The 26,978-nt window shown below is 39.2% G+C and overlaps 1 protein-coding gene across 1 annotated transcript in view; it reads right to left on the minus strand.

Moving 5' to 3' along the window:
• Nucleotides 1-11,186: 11,186 nt before the first annotated feature.
• Nucleotides 11,187-26,978, minus strand: part of LOC101854271 (ATP-binding cassette sub-family A member 3) — a 54,417-nt gene continuing 38,625 nt past the window's right edge. The window contains exons 18-23 of the mRNA XM_005105526.3: nucleotides 25,702-25,850; nucleotides 24,871-25,028; nucleotides 23,459-23,678; nucleotides 21,702-21,889; nucleotides 19,300-19,470; nucleotides 11,187-18,875 (exon numbers count right to left, since the gene is read on the minus strand). Coding sequence (XP_005105583.1) covers nucleotides 18,359-18,875; nucleotides 19,300-19,470; nucleotides 21,702-21,889; nucleotides 23,459-23,678; nucleotides 24,871-25,028; nucleotides 25,702-25,850 — 1,403 coding nt within the window. The 3' untranslated portion in view covers nucleotides 11,187-18,358. The remainder of the gene's footprint in view (nucleotides 18,876-19,299; nucleotides 19,471-21,701; nucleotides 21,890-23,458; nucleotides 23,679-24,870; nucleotides 25,029-25,701; nucleotides 25,851-26,978) is intronic.

Below are 26,978 nucleotides of genomic sequence, written 5' to 3' on the forward strand. Positions count from 1 at the left end.
ATCCATTTACGAAGCTCTGCAGTTTCCTTGCTGCTGATGCTGTGAGCCTCCATGTCTCTGAACTATACAGTAGAACAGTCTTCACGTTTGTTTTGAAGACTCTCAGTTTGTATTCAATCCCAGTTCCTTAGACATTCATATATTCCTGACAATGATGAATGCTGCTCTTGCCTGTTGCAAATTTGGATTCTGACCTTGATGTCTTCGTCTGTTCCCCCTGCCTTGTTGATGACACTTTCCAGGTAGGTGAAGGATTCAACATCCACCAATGGTGCCCCTTGCAGTGTGATAGGAACGTCGCTGCATTCATTCGTAGAACTTTCGTTTTATCCTTGTGAATTTGGAGTCCAACATTACGGGAGAAGGTCCTGAGGCGATCTGTTTTCTTTTGCATCTGGGCTCGACTGTGGGAAAGAAGTGCCAAGTCGTTGGCAAAGTCCAAGTCTTCCAGCTGACTGGAAAGGGTCCACTGTATGCCTCCGCGTTGTCCCGATGTTGTCTGTCTCATTATCCAATCCACTGCTAATAAAAAGAGAAAAGGCGATAGCAGGCATCCCTGTCTCACTCCTGTATTTACTTCAAACGAGTCTGTTCACTGCCCTCCAAGTAAGACACTGCAACTCATTCCCTCTTGATCAATCTCACGAACTTGTCAGGTATACCGTAGTGGCGCATGAGCCTCCATATTGAGTCCCTATCTAGGCTGTCAAAAGCTTTTTCGTAGTCGATAAAGTTAACGTACAGGGAAGAGTTCCACTCAGCGGACTGCTCCACTATTATCCTCAAGGTCTGTACATGATCTCTTTTTACGAAATCCTGCCTGCTCCTCTCTTAGTTTTACATCTACGGCTTCCTTCAGTCTTTCTAGTATGGTACGACTTAAAATCTTCCCCGGAATGGAAAGGAGCATGATTTTTACCTATGAAGTTGGGGTTTTTTTAATCTCTGCAAATGATATAGGCTACCCAGATCGATCTTATCGGACATGACGAGATTTCCATGCGAAAATGTTGAGAATCGTAACTCCACTGTAAGGGACCGTTACAGATGACGTCAGCTGGGAGGGGTGGGGGGAGGGAGGGTGGTCTGTGAAAAGTTGACAAAAGTTGACATGTTGGGGGGGGGGGTCCTTACAAAGTTGACGTCAACCATGATGCCCTAGAAGGTTTGGGGGAAAAGAAAAGAAAGGAAAGGAAGAAAAAATATGCCATGCATAATTAAATTAGATTCATTTTTTGGTCTGATTTATTTGATTTTGAATTTTTTCAAGCTTGGGTGATACTCCAATCTTTTTGCTTTGTTTATTTTCCAAGCTGTGATATCCAATCTTTCTATTTTAATTATTATGATTGGTTAAAGATGTTTATAAATAATTTGACACTTCAGGTATTTCTTTGTTGTATTCTTTTTTTTTTTTAACCAATAGTTTGTATTTTAAAAATCTAAAATAAAGATCAGAGGTGCAAATATAAAACGCACCCTGTACAGGTTGACGTCAACAAGGGGAGGGGAGGGAGGAGTCCAGGGAAAGATGGCAGAAGATGACAAGGGGGGGAGGGGGGGGTCATTTTTTGCCAAATTTTAGCTGGCGTCATTTGTGAACGGGCCCAAATGACAATGATAATGACATCGCTCCTGAATTATTGTGCATTGTTGCTTTAGCAGAAGGAATGTTCGAGTCGAACAAAAGACGCTTTTCATACGTTATAATATTTAATGTTGACCCAGCTCCAATAAAAGCCAGAGTCTGCTCAAGCCAATTTCAGTTCAATAAATGATCATAGAAGTACATTTTAGAGAACCAGCAAAATACGTTGTTGATTACCTTTAAAATGGGCCCCAAAATATATTTTAAATTAGCTGAAACTGCGGGAAAGGGGCACCTTTCAAAGCTGTGTTGGGTTCTGAATGGACATCCACAATAAAAGAATTTAAAATATTGATTGATTTGAGGTGACTTACTTTTGCCATCAGCGTCCAATGTAGTTGAGTACGTTTGGTTTTAACCCGAATTTCACCACCGATATTCTTAAGGTCAGTTAACCTCACAAGTTAATGTTTGTGACCAATTTGAATTGCCTATAGTGGGCGAGCAGTGGCTAAACTAACTATAGCATTGCTAATACATATTATTATGTCAGAGATTGAGTATCTACTACATACAAATCGCTACATCAGAATTGCGAAGCTGTATCTGACAATTTTGGCCTTTTTGAGTTACTAAGACCATGAGGTCAGAAACCAAATGTTTTATCTGCTCTATCAAAATCGAATGATAACTTTGAGTCGTTATCAAGATATTCAAAGAATTGCATTCGAAAAAGCTTGACATGATGTGCAACTAAAAATCTTTGACGTCAAATTTCTCAAAACTAGCTAGATCTAGCTACTGAGCAGATGGAACTTTGTAATTCTGAGATAACAAAATATATTACTCGGAGAGTGAAAATAAAATAGAAGCAACAGAAATGTGGTTTCTTAGGAGACTGCTAAGGGTATCGTGGAAGGAAAAGAAATCAAATGAGGTAGTGCTTGATGAAGCCCACGTGGGAAGCTCAATGTTAAAGCAATCAGAAAACAACTAATGCAGTTTTTGGGACACATAAATAGACATAAGGGTCTTGAACATCTAGCTCTCAATGGCAAAACTGAGGGCAAGCGAGGCAAGAGTAGGCCCAAAACAAAATAGTTAGGGAACCTAAACAAATGGGTAACAGGGAAAGATCAGGGAAACGTAGCTTTTTTTAGAGCATCCGAGCAAAGGAATGAATGGAGAACCATGATCGCCGATGTCTGTCGCAGATCTGGCACTGGATGATGATGATGATTACTCAGAAATATCAAAGATCGTAAGTTCTCTTTAGAAATGCATAATAAAAAAAGGAGAGTAGATCCGAATAACTATCAGAGCGCAATGGCCAGTTCGATTTCCCTTTCGACATGTTCTGCATGCAGACAACTGGGAATTTATTTTTTTTTCTTCGATGATGACGAGTAATTCCATGGCCTTATCGAAGTATAAACCCTCGTGTACCCCTGTGGGCCAGTAATTAGTGAGTTCGACTGTAGTGTTCTACTCCTTTAGGTCTCTCTTGTGCCTCTGTTTGTAAAGCAATTTATGAGTGGCTGAGGTAGATCCTCTTTCTTTTCTATCCCTCTGTTGTTTCTACCTATTTGTCTTACTTTCCCCCCTTAGTAATTGACCGTAATTGTGCTGACGCCTATCTATTTACTCAAAAAACAAAACGGAGTATTGCTATTCACATGCACTAAATGACCTTCACTGTGCCCATGTTCCTCTCTAAATTCAAACAAAAGAAATGACGCACGGTAATATGACGTAGACTGCACACTCATCCGTGTATAAAAACGGGGTGAAAACCTTGCGAGCATCTTGCCGTCGTAAACAAACAAAAGGCAGAATGTATTCTCAATGTCAAAAGATCTCAATGACAGTTGAGAAAAAGGTCCCCACTTAACTCGAAGTACGCATGGCTTTCATCTCCATATGAGTCCTGTCGGACTGTCTAAGAGGGTTGCGCAAAACAGAAAACGAACTCATGGTGACCTCGTTCTTATGCATTACTCTAAATGCGTGTTATTGTAAGGAAGATCATCCAGAAAAGAGGCAGACGGGGAGCCCTTCTTGGTGGTGTATACGTGTACCCGTGTGAAAGAGGCAGATGAATCATCATCATCATCACTATACCACCACCACCACCACCACCATCATCATCATCATCATCATCATCATCATCATCATCATCATCATTATCATCATCATCATCATCCTCACCATCATCATCTTCATCATCATCATAATCATCATTATCATTATCGTCGTCGTCGTCGTCGTCAGAAGACAGCTAATGACAAATATACGAAAGCGACAGGCAAGAAGCACTGAAGAATATTGTAACAACAGGCAAGTATGATGGAAAGAGAGGCAGACAGAGGGAAAAGATACTGAACAGATGAACAGATAATTGAAAAGATACTGACAACATGGCTAGGGGCAGCAAGAACAACAGACACCATTGCTGCAATGCAAGACAGAGTGAAGAGGAGGTCATAATCGCCCACGCCAGTCGGCAAGGCACCGGATGAAGATGAATATATATCAAAGATTTCATAACTAGTAAAACTAATAACAAACGAGAGTAAAGAGAGGGGTTGGAGTGAGAGAGGGGTACATTATTCGCTAGCTGTGCTTTATGCTTCAAATTTTGCTTCATCAACGGCCATTCACAGCAAATTTTTAAAGAGTCATTTTTGTTGTTGCTGTTGTTGTTATTCTAGTTGTTATTGCTATTGTTGTGGTTTGGCTTTAGCGTACAGGACGTTCTACGTACAGACAACAAGAGCGTATAGGGTACCCCTCTCTTTTCAGTCAGCCTCACGCCAGTTTAAAAGACACATATTAATAGAATGTCCAGACTCAGGAGAGAGTATTTTAAAAGCACAATATTAAAACATCTGATCTCTGTTGTAAATCCCAACATAAGAATTCTCGATTTAAAGGCCATCGGCCATTTCGCGAAAATGGAAGTACGATTATTTTAATGTAATATAAATAGTCACTTTAATAAGAAAAATTTTAACGTGGAAGTTTTAAACATTTTAATCTAATCATTGACCAAAATCAAGCCGTTTTATGAACTGTTGTGAATGCAACCAACTTGTGTTTCGCGCGCTCATATTATGACCAGTTGCGAGTACCGTAAAACTCGTATTAAACTAAACAGAACTAAGCTAAGCTAAACTAAACTAAAAGAAAGAATTTTAAATAATAGAGCGTGATGCTTTACAGAATCGTAAAATATAGGTCATGCATAGAATATAGATAATACTTCCTCAACGATTGTAATACAAAAATATTACAGCAATATGTCGAAAGTCATTCTGACATTTCTAGGGCGTGCTCTTAAAAAAATCATGCTTGTAACAATAATATTTATTATCTTCATTTCCGTCGAGTAAGGATTACTTTAGAGTTTTGCCAGAGCAGTAGGCCAGCTCTTCTTCATTTTGACGACCAATGTTTCTTTGATATGGTATGTGTTCAGCGACCTTTTCAAAACTGTACAGACTTGGGAGCCTCTAATGAAATATATTGTCAGTTTCTTAAAAGACCAAACCAAGCAAGTGGCAGGCCTTGAAAACTCCCCCAAATATCCCCAAGTTTAAGAACAGCTCATCCACGATTTGAACTCGAGTCTTCCACACTTTAATTTGCCCAGCTTGATGACAGGGGAGCTAACGGCGGATCGTTAAGTGTCTTTTACTTGACCAGATGAGTTCCTTGAACTGCTGGGTGTGTGATTATGAAGTGCAATTGTGGGCCGAGTGCTTACATCATCTCCAATATATTCATCTGATTCTGTATCCTAGAAGACTCGGAGACTGATTCCACCCTAATAATTTAGTAAATTTAGTCACATTGTCTTCTGAAAACATCAGACCGCGTCGCAATTGCTCTTTCTCTAACGGTAGACAGTACGTTTTCTGTATTTGTACTATTGGTTTCCTCCGTATCTTAACTCAAGATGGCCGCGTGTCCAAGACAATTGCCAATATAGTCAGGATGAAAATTGGCTGATTGTAAATTAACAGTGATGAAACCGGTCATTGGACATACTGAACATCAAAGAATCAAGTGATTAGGTCACTTAATGAGAATGTCCCCCAATCAACCATGAGCACACAACGCGAGAGAGTCATGCTACCAAGCAGGGGAAGACCACGTAAAAACTTTGGCTGGGTGGCGTCAAAGAGGTCTTCCAGCAGAATAACATAATAATATCTACAACAAAAGCCATTCACTTAGCCTTTATCCGAACATTGTCCCTCCCCTTGTAATATAACAATACAAGAGGAAAGTAAAAGTAAAAGTGATTCTTTTCTGGCAAACTCAGGGTCCACGCGGTGTAGAGTAAGAACAACATCCGCCAACATATAAAGAAGTCCCCCCCCCCCCCCCCACCCCTTTCCCTCCCTCCAAACATAAACAGCGTGCATGCTTTTAGCTCCTGCCTTGTTGGACAGGGGATTTGAAGAAGACGCTTCATCTATTGGGCAATAGCATCGAGGTTCCTATATAAAATCAAAGTGCAATTTGTATTCAAGATTGCTGGAGAGTATTACAATCGGAGAATTTTCACGACAATAATGAGCAATTTTGTCAGACAGATGGTAACTCCTAAAATTGTATAAGGACCGAGATCAGAGTTGGTAAGGCACTAGAGGTTCGCGCCCGTGTCTCAGTCCACTTTTTTCGGAAAGCCTTCGGGTCGCCGGCATTTGTGATGTAGCCGTTAGGCGTCTCGCCGTCATACGCAGAAGACTTGCATTTGATTCACGCATGAGGATCATTTTATTGAGTATCTTGGTCTTTCTGTTGAGACAATGTACATGTACCTTAGTTTTCTCAGCCCTGGTTGGCCCTGGCAAGCAGGGCCGAAGCCTACCCGTAAATTGTCTAAATTGTGTCGATGGGGGCGTAGAAACGTACATTTAAAAAAAAGATTTTAGATCGCCAGCTCCGTTTCCTTAAATCATAATGAGATGGAAGTTAACCGAGGTATGCTAGAACTTTTTACTCAGTACACATACAAAGTGCCAACCCTGAAACAGTCAACAGCCTTTTGAAAAGGGAAATCAATCTTTTAGCTCATAGAGGACGCGCATTCTGGTCATTAGCAACTCTTGAAGACGCGCTATTTTGGGGCAGTTTAAAAAAGATGCATAACTTCGTTATTCTAACACATTTTTTCAATTCTGTTTACTTAACCTGAAACTTAAAAAGACGGGCAACATTCATATTACAAATTATGCGAATTCAGGTTCTGATTTGTGTATAATGGTTCGAAATATGCTGCAACATTGTCTTTTGTCGGCTTAGCGAGTATAATAATAATTAACGTATCCGCTCGATTCATAACGAGTTAAAAACTATAATGCTCTAGTTAAGCGTGGTCTTATGTCACTCACTTGTTTTCTGGGCCCTTTCTTCCTCCCGCGTCTGTTAGCAAGCACGTGAGAAAGCAACAGGCAGCTCGCCAGGAGCAGGATCAGAGCAGGCTGGACATAGAGCTTCATGGTTCTCTCTTGTCTCAACCCCTGCTGGAATCTCCCACAAAGATTACAACTGTTTCATAGGATGCCACACGTCCCACTACGACTGAACGATTGGAATGCCGAAGTTTGAACCCTAGTGTCCAAGACACAATGTTTTGTGTGTAGATGACGCTGAGAGCGCATCACACTGAAGTGCAGACACAGTGGACTAGCCAAGTGAGCTACGTGGGGCGTCTTCCCATCGTTTCCGACCTCCCACCTCTCAGAGTAGGGGAGACAGACAGACAGTGCTCCTTTTGTTCTTTTTCTGACAGTTAAACTGACCTTTTCGCCGTGTATTGTTACTCATGGCATTTAAAGTCAGAAAAGATGTTATATTGATTTCCATTTAAAGACCACCCTCAGCGAAACCCCATATAATAGTCTCATGAAAGAGTGCTGAACGTTTTAAAATGCTTCCTGATTATATTGATACATTTATAATTGTAGACACAATATAGATCACTTTGGAGTCGGGTGTCATCATTCACTGGACAATGAAATCAACAATAGAGTAAAAAAGAAAGGGAATTCAATGGACGTTGTGTTTTCAGTTGGAGGATCTTTGCAGAAGGCAAAGACCCAGGACCTAGTAACTGCCTCACAAAGTGCAGGTCTGAAGATACACCCGGGAAAAAACAATGTTTCTTAAGATCAACATAAGTGTCAAGGAGGACATTAAGATCAGTGAGGTGCCCACAGACAAAGTAAGCTCTTTGACATCTGAAAAGTGAAATAGGCGGCACGGGAGGAATAATTTCTAATGTCAAGACCAGGATCGAAAGAGCACGGGGAATATTCCAACAGTTGCGATCTGTTTGAAGGTCGGGACCCATCAGGACAAATACAGAGATCAAGATGTCCAATACAAATATACTAAGTGAATCGGAAACATGGACACCAACCAAGCAGAAAGTGAGCAAATAACAGTCCTCCATCAACGGCTGTTTGAGTAAGAAAATGAAAATCCACTGGCCAGACCATCAGAAACCGTGGAGGAAAACCAAACAACCAATTGACAGGGATATAACGAAAATATATGACGGTGGACTGAGTACACGCCTAGGAAACCAATCCACAATTTGACCAGACAAAGCGTAAGACGGAATCCTCAGGGGAGGGGCCGGGATGGGGGGAGAGAAGAGGACCAGGATACACCTGGAAACGAGAGCGAGAGGCAGATCTCAGGAAGGCATAATGTGAAGTACAGCTGGCTAGAAGTTGAGAAGATCGCCCCCAGACTTTAGACAGGTGAAGCGCCCTTCTATTCTTGGCTGCCTTTACCTAACACCAGGGTGAAAAAGTCAGAAGATAGTGAGGATGGGGCAGGTATTTGAATTACTTCGGCTGATTTCTTCTCAAAGGGTCCATCGTTGCACCTTCCGTCTTTTTTCCTAATTCTATGTGCCAAGTTAAGCCTTCTGTTCGCCTTTCAAAGCGAAGTGTACTGCGATGTGGAGACCAGCGCTCAGGAAGCTGCCCCTTCATTCGACACTTGACAACTTATCTCACTCTCGCTGTGCTGTCCTCACCCATCCCCACTGGCAAATTTACAGGGTAGGCCTATCTATAAACAAACAAAAAGAAAAGATGACCCACTTAAAGGGGAATGACTCGATCATCGCTACATTAATTTTTTTTAAAATCCAACCAACAAAATTCAACGTCAAGTTTGTAAATACGAAGAAAATCAATCAGTCTTCGAGAAATATCAAGTTTCAAAATTCGGAACCAAATTAGGTAAAACGCAAAATTTTACTACATGTTCGGCCCGTTCTGGTTTCAGGACAAGGAGGCGAAAACCACAACAGTCACCTCAGACTCCGACAGATATCTACACGTTCCGAGAATGTTTTGTAGAAATTTGGGGAAAATATGTTATGTTGTACATGCTTGGTTCCAGCGGGATGGGCCACAGCCCACACACCAAGAGTGGTAGTGATGTGGTTGTAAAAAAGGTTTAGGAAACGCCTTATAAGACGAAAATTTACAAATGAATGGTTACCACATTCCTCCTAGCTTGAGCCCCTTCAAGTATCAAATTTGGAGGTTTTTAAAAGGCAGGGTGTAGGGAAACAACACACAAGCAATCTCAGTTTTGATCAAGACGTCCAAACAATGAACCCAAAAACATGCCACATGGTTATTCAAAATTTCCAGTGGCGTTTTAGAGCTTGTATGGAAAGTAAATGGTCAACATCTGGAGATTGAATTAGCGAAAACCTTTCTTGAGTTATTAAGCAAGATCCATTTTGTGTAAATTTGTTCTTCAATGCACAATAAATAGTGACTATTTGAAGGAGTACAAAATTGATTAAGGTTAATTTTTAAGAAGGTGAACACTTTTGCGTTTCATTCAATTTTGGTTGAAATTTAAACCTTTTGATTTTTTCGAGCAAATGGATTGGGTTGGGGTTGTTTTTTTCATATTGACAAATGTAACGTCCTCAAGGCTGTATTTTATTTTTGAGAAATTTTGTTAAAATTCATTAAAAGATTACAGAGTTATTGCCCTTTAAGTGGCTCCTTTTTCATTTGTTTTTTAGACACCCGATATCTCTAAATAATATAGCCTTCTTGTGTTTGCTCCACCCTTTTTCGTTTTTAATCTGAACTGCGTGTTGTAACAATGGGGATACTCAGGGGCATAAACAAAAATATCGAACAAGGAGACAGCACCTGCTGAATTGGAGTGATTAATGCTCAGCTGGTCATCATAATGATTTTACATGCAGGTTTACCATACTGTAGGCCTACTTTGCTTAGCTTACTACTTACTCATTTCTATAGTCCTATATAACACAATGTAACATCTGGTTAAACATCAGTAAAAGTCTGCAAATCAGTGTTTGGTAGGTTTTCATTCTTTAAAAAAGTTTCCCTTTGTCATATTCTAATTCTCAATCTTCAAAAATGTCAGAATCGATTTTGGTATCCTAAAAACTGGATAAGAAGAACCATAGATGCGCCAAAGAGTCTGTGAATGGCCGCCATCTTGGAAAATAAATGGCCGCCATTTTAGATTTTCACGTGGCTGGCAATCGTTTATGAAACAACAACCCAGAAGTAATGTCCATGCCAATTTTGGTGCTCGTATGACAATGTGAATGAAAAATAGAGGCACAGATATATATAATATACTCCAAAGAGCCCGCAAATGGCCGCAATTTGGGAATTTGTCGTGGTAAGCGTTCTTTTATGAAACAACAGCCCAAAAGTCAAAAGAAATGTGCATGCCAATTTTGGTGCTTGTATGACAATGGGAATGAACCACAGAGGCACAGATATACCAAAGTTTGAAAGAGCCCGTAAATGGCCGCCATCTTGTAAAATGGCCACCATTTTGGATTTTCATGTGGTAAACGTTTTTTTATGAATCAACAGCCCAAAAGTAATGTGCATGCCAATTTTGGTGCTTGTATGATAATGTGAATGAACCACAGAAGCACAGATATAATACCAAAGAGCCTGCAAATGGCCGCCATCTTGGAAAATGGCCGCCATCTTGGATTTTCACGTGGTAAACGTTCGATTTATGAAACAACAGCCCAAAAGTAATATGCATGGCAATTTTGGTGCTTGTATGACAATGTGAATGATTTTACACTTAGCTGCCCCACTAACAGGGTGTTTCACAGCTGCGCGAGACGTAGTGACGTAGACTGTCGGGATCTGACTTTTCCTAGCTTGGGTCCTAAACGCCGGGAAGGTGGGAATGGGTTGGGAGAGCCGAACAGCAAATACAGTATATTTTTTTTAATCGGAAAGAAGGGGTGGGGGTGTTACGGTCATATTTTAGTAAAATCGAAAAAAAAGTTCAATATCCTTAATGATTCCCCCAAATCATAATATTGGACAGCCCTTCGTTTTCCCGGCTTTAACCCGTATTTTTTTCGTTTCTATTCATGTTCATGTTGTTTTTCCGACCGAGAAATTTGAAAATGAAATTCCCGGCTTTTTCCCGTTTTCCCGGTTGAGTGGTAACGCTGGGACAGGTCAGAGAGAGAAGGGAAGGGGAAGAAGAAAAGGAATAAATGACCAAGATCAGACAAGCTGGGAAGAGATTCCCATTCATGTTTCAAATTGTTTTAATTTTTATTTTTGTATCGGCAAAAGTACAAATAACGCAATAAGGAAATACAAGTACAATTTACATTATTAAAGACTTACAATAAAAAGAATTACATCCCCCCTTCCCCCCCCCCCCCCCCCAGAAAAAAACCTTAACAAAAAATAATAATTTTAAAATGAATCGAATAAAAACACAAACAGCAACAAGAACCTATTTAAATGATAAAAAGCAAAATAACTGAAAGCAACAAAAGATACCTTATTTCAAAATCAATTAACAAATGTTGATCACTCTGCGTTTCATCTATAAAGTATCACATCGACAAATAACGGTCATTTCAGAATAGGAAAAAAAAAAAAGAGAAAAATCACTGAAATAAGAAAAATAACTACACAATCATGTGCTGTTATTCCTGAAATGTCATCAAGCTGATATTTGTGCCAACTAGAAAACAAAATGTTAAATTTTTGTAAACACAAAACATTCCATACAGCAAAAACCAGGCTCTTATGTAGTAAACTGAGTATTGTATCATTTGATAGTTCATCGGGCACCACATATGGAAATTTATCATACAGATAAAAATAAATATTGGACCAAGATAGAATGATATCTTTTGAATACGAATATGAAGACTTTAAACTTTTCAACAGGATGTTCACATTAAGTTCTAAGACATATTCACCACATTATCAACCAAATAACACAACGTTTACTCATGATCCATGAGCCTAATAAAGCCATGACTTGTTCATGTCTCATAGTGTGCATGAGGTGCTCCAAATTGTTCCCGTCTTTCAACTATGTAGAATATAACAACTTAGAAAAAATGAAAATCAAGTATATTGTACAGTATGATGAGGTGCATTGATTGGTTTTAGTTTCATTCTTTTTCTTATTAAAGTAGTACTGGATTTAGACTAATTAAACATTTTGTATAAAAATTATGTCCTGTCTAAAATATTTAAAAGTCTTTTGCTTCTCCTGAAACCCTGTATGATGACATATAAAAGTGATGAATGGTGGCAAAGAAATGAAGCAAGACCTCTGCCAGGCCAGGATGTTACCCTGCTTCAGACTTCCCCCTCCATCAATTGATTGATTGTCTGTTTTACACCTTCACTAACACAATCTAGATCATGAATCTTTGATCCCACTTGTCAGGGCCAACTGGGCTAAATAGGATACAGCATCCCATCAGAAAACAGTGATACTCCATAAAATATTTTCCCCAACTTAGAAATCGAACAGAAGTCTCTTGCATTAAACCATAGATGCTGTCAGAGTGCTGACACTGGTACTTGATCCAGCCTAAAGGACAAGGACAAGGTAGTTAAGTCAGTCATGGTAACATATTCAGAGTTTGATAATGGTCTAACAGTCTGACCGCTCATGTCATGGACAACAGGCACACTATCATCAGTGCTTGTGAACATCAATAGTAGTGGTACCATGCAACTAAAACAAAATAAAGCAGGTGAAGTTACAAGGAGCCAAATGTGAAATACACCAATTCACTGGAAATCTCCTTTTGGGGCGAATTTTCCCCTTAATTTTTGTGTATTGTGTGCACACAATGAACCACCAAATTTATTAATGGCTTTGTACAGCTATATTTTTGTAAATTGGCATGTCATTCTTTCGAGAATATTACACCCCAAACTTCTTTCGCGATGTACAAACCATGAAAATTGGTGGCTTCCCCTTCCAAAAGGCCCCCAAGGATGATTTTGATGTCATACTTAAGGCAAACATCAGGTTTAAGCTGGAGTATATCAGGGAAAATTTAATAGTTGTATCAAAACCACAAGAAACCAAGTTCTCATTCAGACTGTCAAAAAAACACTCACCAACAATTTTTTTTAAAGTGCAAGCAATATAATTTTATGCACTAATATTTTCTCACATCAAAATGCTATATAGGTCTTAATATGATTTGATTGAACTCTTCTGTTCACACATATCACATGCGCTTTCACTTTCAAAGGCAGAAAAATATTGAAATTGCTCAACAGCCTTGCAATAAAACCTTTACTGAACACATAAAACATGGGAGAGTGGTAGAAATCCCTGGAAATAAAACACAGACTTGCATTAAAACTTCTGTGAATAAAACACAGAGGGGCGGATTGGAACCTAATTCTTTACACAAATCACCAAAAGGTAGAGACACAGTTTGCATACCCTCAAGACGATTGTCAAAGCAACACAGCAGTCCTTAGAGAGCATTGATGCAGATACAAGTGCGATCCAAAAAAACACAACATCTGCTCTTGAAAAATACTGTATCCCATGAGCTAAACATTTCTCACATAGTACACAAACAAGCATGCTTAAATGTAAAAAATGCAATGGTGTGGAATCCATTTACAATGAACTCAATTAGGTCCTAAAAATGTCACTTCAAACAGACTCATCAAAATAATTAATAAATAATTAAAAACTGCAGAAAGGTGGAACCAACACAGGTAGAAATTCAGGACAAGACAAACATTTGACGCTTCATGAAACTTCTTACAGTTATAGAGTTTTTACATTGTTTAAGTACTGAAAGAGAAATGGTCTTGTTCTTAATTTAAAAGATGCCTTCATATGAAACACTTCATATTTTTGTTCAGGTGCACTGGAAAAGAAGCTAGGGCTGAAGCTGAAAAATAGAAATGGATATTCAGCTTTCACTAACATAACAACTATACTATTGTTACCAAGGAAAAAAATTCCCGGTAACAAAAACAAACTGGCAGGTCATTTAGAATTTCATGACATAAAATCAAAAGACTGAGTAGTAAAAATTATTTGTACTTCAAAGACAGAACTAATAAAAAATATTTCTCTGTCCGTTTGACTTTCAGTTACACAGCATCATTGACAAATAAGATCCTGTATAAGATCCAGCATCAATGAAATATACAGCCAGGAAACTTGTTAGAAAAACAGCAAGACTCATGTAGACAAAGAAAGAGCAAAAGCCAACTGCCCATACCCAAACGTTCTATACAGGCTCACATGAATCCACCATCCACTACTGGAAAATTAGGAGAAAGGACAGATAGATCAGTCTATAGTCGAACTTGTCCAAGACAACCAACCATTTATTGAGGAGAAAAGTGTTCATCTTAGACAGGTGGTCTTTTGGAACAATGTCATTATGTATAATAGAAAAACTGCAAGGGGGGAGTGGTTGTTCGTACAGCTGAATGTCTTGGACAGGTAGCCATTACAGCAGGTTCAACTAATTTTACCAACATACAAAAAAAAGCAGGCACACTCTCAGACATATAGCTGTGTACATAGAAATATCGAGTATAATATATTCCTCTAACCATTTTGAGGCTTCATATTATAATCATTTTGTAATTTGGAAAATTATGAAAGATATAATAATAATAGGCAAGTAAAGTGAGTCCATCATATACTTTCTGGACATGGTACAGACAGAATTACTATAATCTGCCTCCTGATTTCCTGCCTAAAAACATGAAAGCTTTTCACACCAGAAATAGACATTTTTCTAAAACATTTCCCAAACTTTTTAGCACAAAAATAAGGGCAACAGTATTGTCATGCAAACATTCTGATAAATACAAACTTACAAACACTAAAACATCAACTTTGAGAACACATTTTGTTTGGGAGAGGACAAAAGTCATAAATGAATAAAGAGAACTTGGGCAAAACACATCTATTAGATAAAAACCTGGGGTGGAAACCATCGGCCAAGAGTCCAAAGTCTGAGATAAATTTCATGAACAAAAAAATGTTAACAATTTAGGTCGCCCCAGAGGACAACAAAAAACATAAAAATGCAAACTGCAAACGATTCAAGACCTGAAGTAGATATCATATTTAATTTAAAATTGAGCCATAAACCCCCGTTTTTTGTGTTTAGAGATACAAGTGCACATTTGCATTTTACTTTTTCAACCCTTTCAGTTACACTGATAGAATATCAAAATAAATATCTGGAATGTTGGGTTGTGGAAACATATCACAAACATGCTGGAATAATGATCTTAGCCTGATAAAGGCCAAAATCCAACAGACCCACTATGGCATTCTTTAATGGCCTACCACCATTTCAGAAGACGGTGTAAATACACCAACAAGTTTCAAAGCTGTTAAGATGAAATCTTTATAGACAGGGTCAGCAAAAACATGAAGAATTTTTAAAAAAAATCAGTTCACTCAAAACTAATTCACGACTCAGGCCATCATCTTAGTTCAACTACAATCTGTCATTATGCTTCAGGAATCATTGTAGCCAAGGACTAAAAGCTATGAATAAACCATTTATATGTTAACAGTTTTCATTTGCTTTAAGAAAAACAAAGCAGTTTTATCTTTAAAAAAGGCGTCCAATTATTTTGCCTGAGAAAACAAAATTTGTAACGTCAGACTTTTCACAAATGCTATTCCATTGCAGTGGTCAGTATAACGCAATAGATGGGCCTACTGTCTACTTTATCTCTGTATATCTTGGTGTAAATCTAGCAGTCCATCCAAAAGAGCTCAAGTGCAAGCATCCTGAGGGATCCAAGGAGGCTTTAACATTTTTGAATGGGTAAATACAGGCATAACATTACTACACAAAGATTTTTATTTCGGAATGTTGAAGAAAACAAATCTAGGCAAATACTAGATATATTGCAGTTTATGGCAAAATGGTATAATAATGGCTACATTTCACCAGAAAATGATGAGAACAACAGAGACATAGACAAGAAACAGAAGAAGCAGAAAGCCCCCCCCCCCCCCCAAAAAAAAACCATTACTAGCAGACAAAGAGCTATAAGACGACAATCTTATCTTCTACAAAGGGGGGAAACCTGAAGCCTTGGACGGATTTATGAAATGATTCTATCTTTCCATGGAAGCATCACATAATCACTCAACCAAAATATGTACTTTAATCCAAAATACAGAATTAAAGAATTTCAAGATGGGACAAAATAATATGGAAGAATCATTTGTACAAATGCCCTTTTTTTCCTAAAAACTAGAAGTTTTAAAAGCTTTCCCCTTAATATCTTAATCGGTAGGCTCTCCAGGAGCAACAGTCTAGAGAATTTCATTTCAACAGAGCAAGCTTTCTAGCTCCAACAGTTCTAACATGAATCAACAACCTGTGACGATTATCACAGCCAAATAGAATGCATGGCACTTTAACAAACCATCACATTATACTGACAAATATGAAAGAATGCACAAACACGTTTTGGTACAAACCATTTCTTCTTCCAGCTCACCCCACCTATTAACAGCAGAAACAAAAAAATAAACTAGGTACATTATTCAATAATGACACAAAATAATATTCTGAGGAGGACAGTGATTTGGTTCAGCTGACAAAAAGTTTTAAAGCAAAGAAACACAGAAAAAGAAAAAGGACCTATAAAAATATCCTTGGGGGAGACATTTAAGTCATCAAATGAGATCAAGAGAAAAAGACAAACATGGCAAAATGAACCCTACTTTATCACCAGAAACAGTGAACACAAGTGCAAATGACCACTATATTATCATCGATATGGCATTAAAGTAAGTACCGATATTGTACTAAACATTTGAGACATCCCTTGGAAAAATAGATTCTTCCAAAGTGTGTGCCACTACTTGTCGTATATCTCTGTATTTTATTTCTATCACTAATACAAAAGGTATTCTCTGTAATCTTATTTTCAACATTATGAAATAGAATAACAATGAAACCAGATTTTTTAAAATCCAATTCTAAAATGAACACAAAAGCATAACATGCCTGTTGACTGATCCCCAAGCAAATAAATAAAATGGTATATAAAATCATAACCTGAAACAGAGCAGCAAACCAAGATGTGATAAAAGTTCACATTTCTATGAGTTGGTATTTTGTTTCTCATTTCACCAATCCAATACATGGACCTAATTGAGACAATGTTAAAAAGACACAGAAAAACAAACCTCAGTTTAACAAAAGAACCATCTACTCCATTTCCCTACTTCTTTCTAATATGTTCATGGAATACAAGTTGGTATCATCGTTTCCCTTATCCATGAGTGCAAGTTCTTTACACATTTATCATCCATATTCCGATATTATGTTGTCTATGAATTGACCAGACAGAAAAACAGTGGAATTTAAATCGTTTTTGATGATATACTCCTCAGTTGATTTTTATACAACAAAAAATAAAACACCTGTAACAAAAGGAATTCAGATATTACAATTTTTCAAAACAGTACTTAAAGACATCTTATTCAGCTTCATAATTATGTTAGTCAAAAACCATTGTCGGTATCCATTACTATATTTTTCCGTTCACATCTCTTCGCAACAAATAGCAACAGTCAACACAATATGTAACTTCCAATTTGGAAAGACATTCTACAATTAATTAAATTGTAAACATTTCAATTGACTTCAAAGACAATATAAAACCAGAAGGTACAACAAACTGAAACGAAACGAACTGGTTTAATGTTAAAAACAACCACAATTTACAGACTCATGGCACATGACAGAACAAAATAATCATTTCTTGTGAGTACAGATCTGCTGTCAAAAGGCAGGGTGATGAAACTGCACATTTCATGATTTTAAGAAAAATGCTGAAAAAAATGTTGACATTATTGAAATCAGCCACTTGCGTAGATATACCACTTTGAAAACTGCTATTTTGGATGTAAAAACATCATCCGACTCTTGAAACAAGAAGGATATGTGGCAAGACTAGTGAAAAAGGGCAATAAAACAAAAAAACTCAACTCTTTCAGATATTTCCCTTTGCCTTGGGGCGGCAGAGATGTGGGGTCCGCAAACAGGGAATTTGAGAGTGAATGTTAACTTGACAAAAAACACAGGGCTACTGGTACTACCCTTCTTACATAGAAACTGGCCACTACATCCCAGAACTGACTATATGCCAGTACTATTTACACAATTACTATTACCACGATATTTGAATTTCGATTTCAGTTTGCAATTAGTTATATTTGTAGGCCCAAAGAACATATATCGGAAAAAAAAAAAGGTGACTGCCATTTTAGTTTCAGGAATCTGCGTTTCTGAGAAACTTTCAGTAGAATATCGCACACTCCTCTGTAGAGACCAAAACATTTCAGCATGTTTTTAAAAATTCTTCATAATCATTAAATGATATACTTTTTAAGCCCTATTTAATGTCCATATTCTCATTCAGAAATTTTCCTATACCTTGGAGCACTAGCTATGCTCTCATCACCTCCATGACAACACGGCAAACAACAACAAAAAGATCTGCAAAAACCATTTGAGCTTCCAGTGGCATTTTCCTGGCTGTTCTGCATTCGTGCAAAATAAATAAACACCTGCTCAAGAGATGTCTGACTCACAAGATAGTCCTCGATTCCCAGTTTCTCTTTGGCACGTTCCATCTCACCAAACACCTGTGCCCAGGACAAGCTGGTGTCCCTGATGTGATAGTTCACCATGTTCTCATGAACGTCCGTCAGTGTGCTGTGGGGGAATGTCTGTTCCATGAATTCTCGTAGAGGACCCAGGTTTGGCAGCCCAGCCGCACCATCGTGTTCCTCTGGTATGGCAACTTTAGCTGTGAAGGTATAGCCTTCGCCAAACTTGTTCTTGAGGTGTTGGATGCTGCCAAGGCACTTGAATTGTCCGTTCACCATGATAGCTAGGCGGGTGCAGAGAGCTTCACACTCTTCCATACTGTTGAAGAAATATGAAAAAACAAATCTTTTAAACAGGAAATGAAGAAAGCTTATCACTGGAATAATAAGCATACTAGAGTATAGACAAACCCTCTCCTGAAACAAGCTAAAGCAATATTTCCTTCTTTCCCTAAATTTGTTTGGCTAAACACGCAATGAATTAGGCAGTGTGAAACTGCAAGGAGCAGGTACCATCAGAATGCATGGGGAAACCACAAAAAACTTAGGTGTTTGAAGTAAAGATCTGGGCCTCATATTTAATATCTTCCCTTGTTTTGAAATCTTCTATTTGCATATATAAATCAATCAGTCCTATATAAATTCTGTATCCAATAACCAGCCCATAGGACTGGACAGAATCATCTTCATCAAATCTGGTTTCTGGAAACCCAAAAACTCCAGTAGAGAAAAGAAAAAGTCACCTGTGAGACGTGAGCACGAGAGTGCGCCCGCTGTCCCTCACCATGGACAGCACCTCCCACAGCATGCGACGAGCCATGGGGTCCATTCCAGTTGTTGGTTCATCCAAAAAGACCACGTCCGGATCCCCGATCAGAGCTATGGCTGTGCTCAGTTTCCTCTTGTTGCCTCCACTAAAGAGAAAAATGTAAAACTTTCAAATGGTTTCTTTTTTCTCCCCCCAAAAAATAACGAATAGAATTAACTTTAATAATCCCCTCAGCCCACAGGGTAACTCCCCCCCCCTCCTCTCCCCCACGCCACCAGGATCAGAGTACCCGGGCTCTTTAACTCCTTATCTCTGGCAAGGCACTCCCAGCGGCTCGCGGTCGGAATCGAGGTCACATTCCTTTATGAAGACAATTTTGACACATTATTAGTTCTCAGAAATTTCCGAAAACAAAGTCTCTTTTACCAGGAGTTCTTTCATAAGATGAAGAACTATCAAAACAGCTTCATTAAAATTTAAGTCGTCGTCCTTTTTCGTATACGCATTTCTACTCAGGTTCCGACAATTATGTCGGAAACGCCGACGTCGGCAGTTGGCCGTCAGCACGAAAACGAAAGTGCCGACAAAGCCGACGGGAGAAAAGGGGGGGCGCTGGCAGTCGGCCAGGCCTCGCACTAAGCACATTGACTGATGCAGGTGGGCCTAGCGATAGCATTGGCCGGCTCACGGGTCGGGTGGCGATTGTTGGATTTCAGACGATTGTCCGTAAACATGCAGGTCTATTCATTTGTTTTGATTTAATGACTGATTTAGAGACATACAAGTCACTTTTAGATTTCATATCAAAAGAAGCCCCAGCATAGTAGTTTTCCCTCTCAGGAGACTTAAGATGATTGCTAGATCAACACCACCTCATGAAGGAACATGCATTCCCTGTGTGTGGACCTTGACACATATAGCCTAGCTCTGATGCGGCAGAAATTTCCAATTTGAATTTATATAAAGATCAGATGAGTATGAATTTGTATGTACACACACACACACACATACATCTACAAAGAGAGAGAGAGAGAGAGAGAGAGAGAGAGAGAGAGAGATGACTCACAGATTCATAGCTCTAAATACACATACAAGTAAATCACCAATAAAAAGACACTTTTCAAACACGGATCACACAGCAGAATCATTTCCCTTGATGTTGGACTGTCAGAGCTATTTCACAGAGGAACTCCATTAAACCACCTGCCCCATTGCTACGCCAACTTCATGCTCGTCCCAAGAGTGGCAGTACAACGGAGTTTGACTGTAGAAGTCCAGCAGAGACTGACTGATAATAATAATAATAATAATAATAATAGATAGCATTTGTATAGCGCATATCCCCGCTCAACAGCAGGCTCTATGTGCTTTACACTATATTATTACCCCAGCAGACCATAGAACACTCCGAAACATTCTCAGCTTCCCGGGAAGCATATAGTGCGAGCAGCCGATCAAGCGCTCAAACACTAACAAACTGACAAGATCTTTCGCTGTCTATAGCCGGGTACCCATTCCCACCTGGGTGAAATGAGGAAAATTCGTGTAAAGTGCCTTTCCCAAGGACACAACGTCGGGCCCTTGACGGGATGCGAACCCACGACCTTATGGTTGCGAGTCTGAGAGCCTAACCACTAGGCCACCGACGATGATAGCAAATACGTTATGCCTCCATCAACACAATTTGCATCATTTAGGAGGTGAGCTCACGCCATTCCTGTCGGAGTCGAATAGGGTACAGGCTACGACCTCCGTCGAGGTGTCTTTTTTCTACATCACATACACAGCGAGGTCTTGAAAACAAGAAGGCTTAGATCGCCAGGCGGGAAGATGAGACATTGGAAAGCTTTGAACTGTCCGTAATTTAATAATCTAATGAGAATGTCACGTTTTTTTGGTGTTTTTTTTTTCTTGTTGTTTTTTTTTTGGAGGGTGTTCATAGTGTGCTGCTATGATTTATCAATTCATGTTTTGTTATTTGGTTTTGATCACAAAACAAGTAGTAGCATGGAAACCACCAAATAAACAGCTAAAATCTCCCTTAAACCTCATTCAGTGCAGTCACTGCATCTACCCGAGTCTGAGGTTGAAAATAGTTTCCCTTTTTTCAGCTACCAAAGCTTGGCAGCTCTCCACATTTTATTAATAACTAGAAACAAGTTACACAAGGTCTTTGTTGTTGTTGTTAGCGATCCAGGTTACACAAGGTCAAGCATCCAATCTTCCATCGTACAAGCCAACAAACAGCAAGTAAGAAGTCGTGTCCCCTTTTAGGTGCTTTTTCAAAGCACTCTGCTTTATACTAAATCTACTTAGCACAAAGAAAATCTCTGGTATTGGGAAGTTGATCAGAGCTCAGTGTCAATCCTTCTTCACCTGTAGGTCTGGCACTGCTTGTCTGCATACTGGGTCAAGGTGAGAGCTGCCATCATGTTCTCCACAGCCTCGGGAATCTCTTTCTCGACCACACCCCGGAGGCGGGCAAACAAGGTCAAGGTCTCTCGCCCAGTCAGCTGGTCAATGAGTGCATCAAACTGCGGGCAGTACCCAAGTCTCTTCCGGGCCTGAGCATGAGAGAGAGGAGAATATACAAATTAGCACACAACCCTGTCAGAAAGGACTTTTGTTTTCATAATAGTTTTACGGCACTTGAAACACAATTAGGTCATGTAAGTGCCGAAGATTAGGTGTTACAAGAGAGTAACAAGTACAACAAAGAGGAAGGAGAGATAAGCGTGAAAGACTTTGGATAGGAAAGAAGGAGCAAACCACAACAGAGCACCCGCCAACCATCCACTCAGAAAGGACTGAAGTGGGTGAGGAGTGCAACTCTAGAGAAGATGAAAAAATTGACCAAAAAAACTCATGTTATTGCATGCACAAGGCAGACTAGACAGCTAGGTTGTCTCCTGCAGAGAAAATAACCTACACAATGTGATTTCCCTTCCTACAAACATTTTAAAAAGTAAGCACTTCAAATGCCTCCAGAACAGGAAAAATAAATGTCTCACTTTGAGATGAAATTGGGTGCTTATCAAATTAATGAAATTGAAGAAACCAACATATTTCTGACTGTTGGGCAATACTTTTAGAATGCCTTTTTTTCTGCTCAGCACTTTTTGATTCCACTTAAAAACACATGTCGGAGTGAATTTTTATGAAAAAAGTTGATCAAATCACACAAAAAATGTAAATCTGCAGTTTCCAAGGGCACTTAAGCTTTGGAGTCACTAATCTTTGGAGGTCATTTTCTTACTAATTTCACCTGTGACACCAGATGACTCCCACTTCCTTCAATCTCAAATATGTTAACTTCCGTTCAAGAAAGATGGGTACCTTTTTTTATCAAAAGCAAGACGAATGAACAAGCTTTAAGATTATACCTATATTTCCAAATGCCCGAAAATTGATGAGCCCCTGATTCCATTATGTCGGGACACAAATAGAGTTACACCTGTCAAAGACAACCACTCATTGTCAATAAGAAAATGGTCATCTTAGACAGCTGCACTTCTTGGATAGCGTCATTACTGTCCTTATATTACGTCAGGAAAAAAAGACAAAGTGGAAATTAGGGAGTGGTCATTTGTGCAGGTCATTGTTTTGGATTGGTGGTCATTAGAGAAGGTTCCAAGGTACATAAATCTCAAAGAAAGGTGGTTATCAACTCAGAGGTAAAGGGCATGCTAAGCGTACCCTCATACCGAAACACCAGGCTCAATAACCCTTTCATCAATGCACGTCAGTGGAAAACAAAGAGTTTTTCTCAGCTCTCTCATCATGCTGTGAATCACATAATATGAGGAACTCAGACAATCTGAGTGACCTCTACAACTAATATTATTATTATCATAACTATTATTATCATTATTATTATTATTGTTATTACTATTATTAACATTATTAGGAGAAGGAGCAGGAGAGGGAGAGGGAGAAGAAGAAGAAAAAGAAGAAGAAGAAGAAGAAGAAGAAGAAGAAGAAGAAAAAGAAGAAGCAGAAGAAAAGGAGAAAGAGAAGGAGGAGGAGAAGGAGGAGGAGAAGGAGGAAGACAACAAGAACATCAACAACAACAAATAGAACCAAAAAAAAACACACAAAAAAAAAAGCAAAAAGCATGAGGCCACCTATCCTACCATCTCTGTCTCTGTCTTGAGGTTGTAAGAGTCGAGGTAGGCCTGACCGCTGCTGATACTGGAGTCCCCAGTGAGCATCATGAAAGTGCTGGTCTTGCCCGCCCCGTTGATGCCCAGCAGGCCGAAGCACTCCCCAGGCGGGATCCCCACACTCAAGTGGTCAACGGCACGGAACTGACCATAGTACTTGGTCAGGTTGTTTAGCACCAGTTTCTCTGATCTGAGAAATAAAAGCCACGGGTCACAAGGGTCACAGAGGGCAGTACTTATGGGGGAGTGTGCGATGTAACTTTCCCAAGTGAGTATTGAACTAGTAATATCCTTTGCATGCAATGGAAAAGAGCCTAACAGTTACACTACAGACGATGGTGGTGTCCATTTGTCCTTGAACATGATATGTTTGTTTGTTTGAGAAAAGAGAATCACATCAAACAATTATGCTCAGTTAGTGCAAGGAAAAAGTAAGACAGACAAAACAACAAAGGGAAAGTAAGAGAAGTTGGTCCTACCAGAGTGGCGATCTCCAACCTACCCCTTTCCGGAACAGATATAGTCATTATTGTGCTACTCTGAAGCAAACTGAAGCTCAACAAACTCTCTCTTACATCAGCAGTTACAACTGTTTCCTAGTATCTGTAGGTTGGTTCCTACTGGTAAAGTCAAAGTAGCCCATTTCCAGTAAAAAAAACACCTATATATTGGTAATGGGACAATAATATCAGTATAACACGGAAAGGTCGAACACAGAAGACTCAAAATAACGCTAATGCATCTGTCCAACTGTGCCTGAGGTCCAGTTTTTTTTTTTCTACTTTATCTTTATAAGATATCCCTCAAACTACCGAGGCCGGTCCCCACGAATATACATATGTGTCACGACGCAGTGGAATCAGGCTCTCGTCAATTTGGGGGCATATGGAGTTATTGGTATCATCTTAAAAGCTTGTCCATTTGCCTTGTTTTTGATGAAAACAGTATCTATTTATCTTGAATACAAGTCAAGACATTGATGATTGAAGGAGGAGGGGTGGCCTGGTTTCAGAGGTAAAGTTAACGAGAAAATGGCCGCCAAAGTTGAGTTATTTCCTATGCTTGAGAGCCCATGGAAACTGAAAATTTAAATCTCTTATGCCTTCAATCGACGTTTTGCAGCACAATCCACACAGAAATGTGTTCTTTAAAGGGCATGAAAATAGTGAGCCAAAAAACAAAAATTCTATAAAAATTCCCAAACCAGCAGAAAAATGCCAGTTTCTTCACTTTCACTATTTTGACGAGCGCCTGATTTCACCATGCTGCCTCACATATATATACATTCCATTTGTCATTTTGCTGTTTTCCCACACAATGAACCAATTCCTACGCCAAGACACTTCTCTGTAATAAAAAACTAAACATTACACAAAGGTCACCTGACAATTGCCTGGCGATCCATATTGTCGATGCGCCCTCTCTCCCTGGCAACATCTTCGTCCTCCTGCACCACACTGTCCCGACTCAGTTGCGATGTGAATACTGCACCCGGAGGGGGGACTTCTGTCCTCTCACTCCCCGTCATCTTATACCACAACTGAGGACATCAAACATTATCGCAAGAGTACTAAATTATACAGAAGAATAACTAAATATTTATTTTTCCTATAATCTATCACTTTGAATTTGAGTAAAACAACCACAGTCAGGGAGGAATGAGACATTCAGTGAGAAGTCAGGATACAAAGAGTTAAAGCAGGGGAATTACACACAAGAAATAGATTTTTTTGAAAAGATATAAACATCAGTGGAGAAAAACAAGCTGAGATTTTGGAAAAAAAACTGCTATTCACAATAATTAAGGTTGAAAAGCAGGAGCAAAACTATGCATACATCTCAATCACCTGTGTCACAATTTATTTCAGGTAAAAAGAAATAATATTTTCGAATCTTTTATTACAATTTGTTTCACAATGTCAAAAGAAAGGGCGCACAAATCAAACACTATGAGTAACACATAAATATGAAATAAAACCACCCAAAAACGCACCACAGCAGGTCACCAGAAACTCAACCTTATTTTTTGGAGATAGAGTAAAAGTGTCTTGCTCAAGGATATACCACACTGACTTTTTCAAGTGACTGAGCTCACTCATCCATCACTCAAAAACGTAGGCAGGTATCCGTATGAGACAGTAAAAACACAAAACTTCCATCCATTTGCTCACGAAATAATAAGGGGAAAAGGTACATTAAAGATTTTAACTCACTTTCTTTAACCAGCCATACTCAAAGGAAAATATCAGAACCCAAAGACACATTCCCTGCACAGTCAAGAAGAAAAGAAAACGTCCAATTCCGCCTTTCTCCCATCCAAGATAGTCTCTGTTGAAAGTCAGGCAGAATTCCCCACAGATTCCTGGGAAAATGTAAGACGAATCAACAGTGAAAATCAAACATTGGAAAAGAAACAACGGCCACAACTGTCTCAAGGTAAGTCAGAGGGAGGTATAATGTAGTTAGATTGATTTATCAAAAGAAAGCTAATGCCTTCAAACCACTTTAGAAGAATTTTTAGTTATGTGAAAGATTTTTATCAATGCACAGGAAAAGTTGATGAAATACCTTTCCAAAATTTGAAAACAACAATCTTATCCGTCCATCATCATGGACCCCACAAAAAATCATCCCCACAAAAGAATCTCCTGCAGCACTATATAGTTTACAGTTAGCAACATAGATGAGCTGTGAGTTTCTCTCCATCCACCTCAAATACCTGGTACATTTGACTGAGGCAGTTTTTCAAAGGTATATACAGTGGAGTCCGCTTGAAGTGAACTCTTTGGGACCAGTAGAAAGTGTTCACTTTATCTGAGGTTCAGTTGAACCATTTTGGTAGGGTGGAGGCCTAGAAACAGTAGCTATGCGCAGTGGTGGGTCTAGAGTGGAGGGACAACACAGAGGGCAAGCCTAGACTAGAGCTCTTTCTTTCTGATAGAGATTGCCGTCATCAACGGCGAGCTGAGATTTGTCTGCCAAGGCCCGAGGCAATTAATTTGTGACACGGTCGGTCCGTTCTTCGCTTTCACTCATTTCGGGCGTTCACTTTATCCGATTTCCCCATGAAATTGGTTCATTTTATCCACTATTCTTTTACTTAAACCAGTGGTTTTCAAAGTGAGCGCTACACCGCCCGGGGCGGTGGCGATAGTTTGGGGGGCGCTGTGACGAAATTGGGTGATTGGGGGGCGGTGGTGGGCTTTAAGGGGGCGGTGTGAAATTTTCATGAAATGCAACATAAAAAATGGTAAAGGGAAAGAAGCCACAACAAAAACAAAAACAAAAATTGATAACTTAGGCATAGTTTACAATACTACTTATTACTAAGAACTTTCTTTCCCAGCCAGCAAATCTGACAAAGATCTGGCGTACTTCAAAACTCTAAAGATCAATTTTCAGAAGTAAAAATCGAATAAATCGATGTTTGCAGCCGACATCGATCAAGCTGATGAAGACTTACGAGCAACTTATAATTCATCTCTGCTAA

Source organism: Aplysia californica, unplaced genomic scaffold (assembly GCF_000002075.1).
Source record: "Aplysia californica isolate F4 #8 unplaced genomic scaffold, AplCal3.0 scaffold00475, whole genome shotgun sequence".
NCBI lineage: Eukaryota > Metazoa > Mollusca > Gastropoda > Aplysiida > Aplysiidae > Aplysia > Aplysia californica.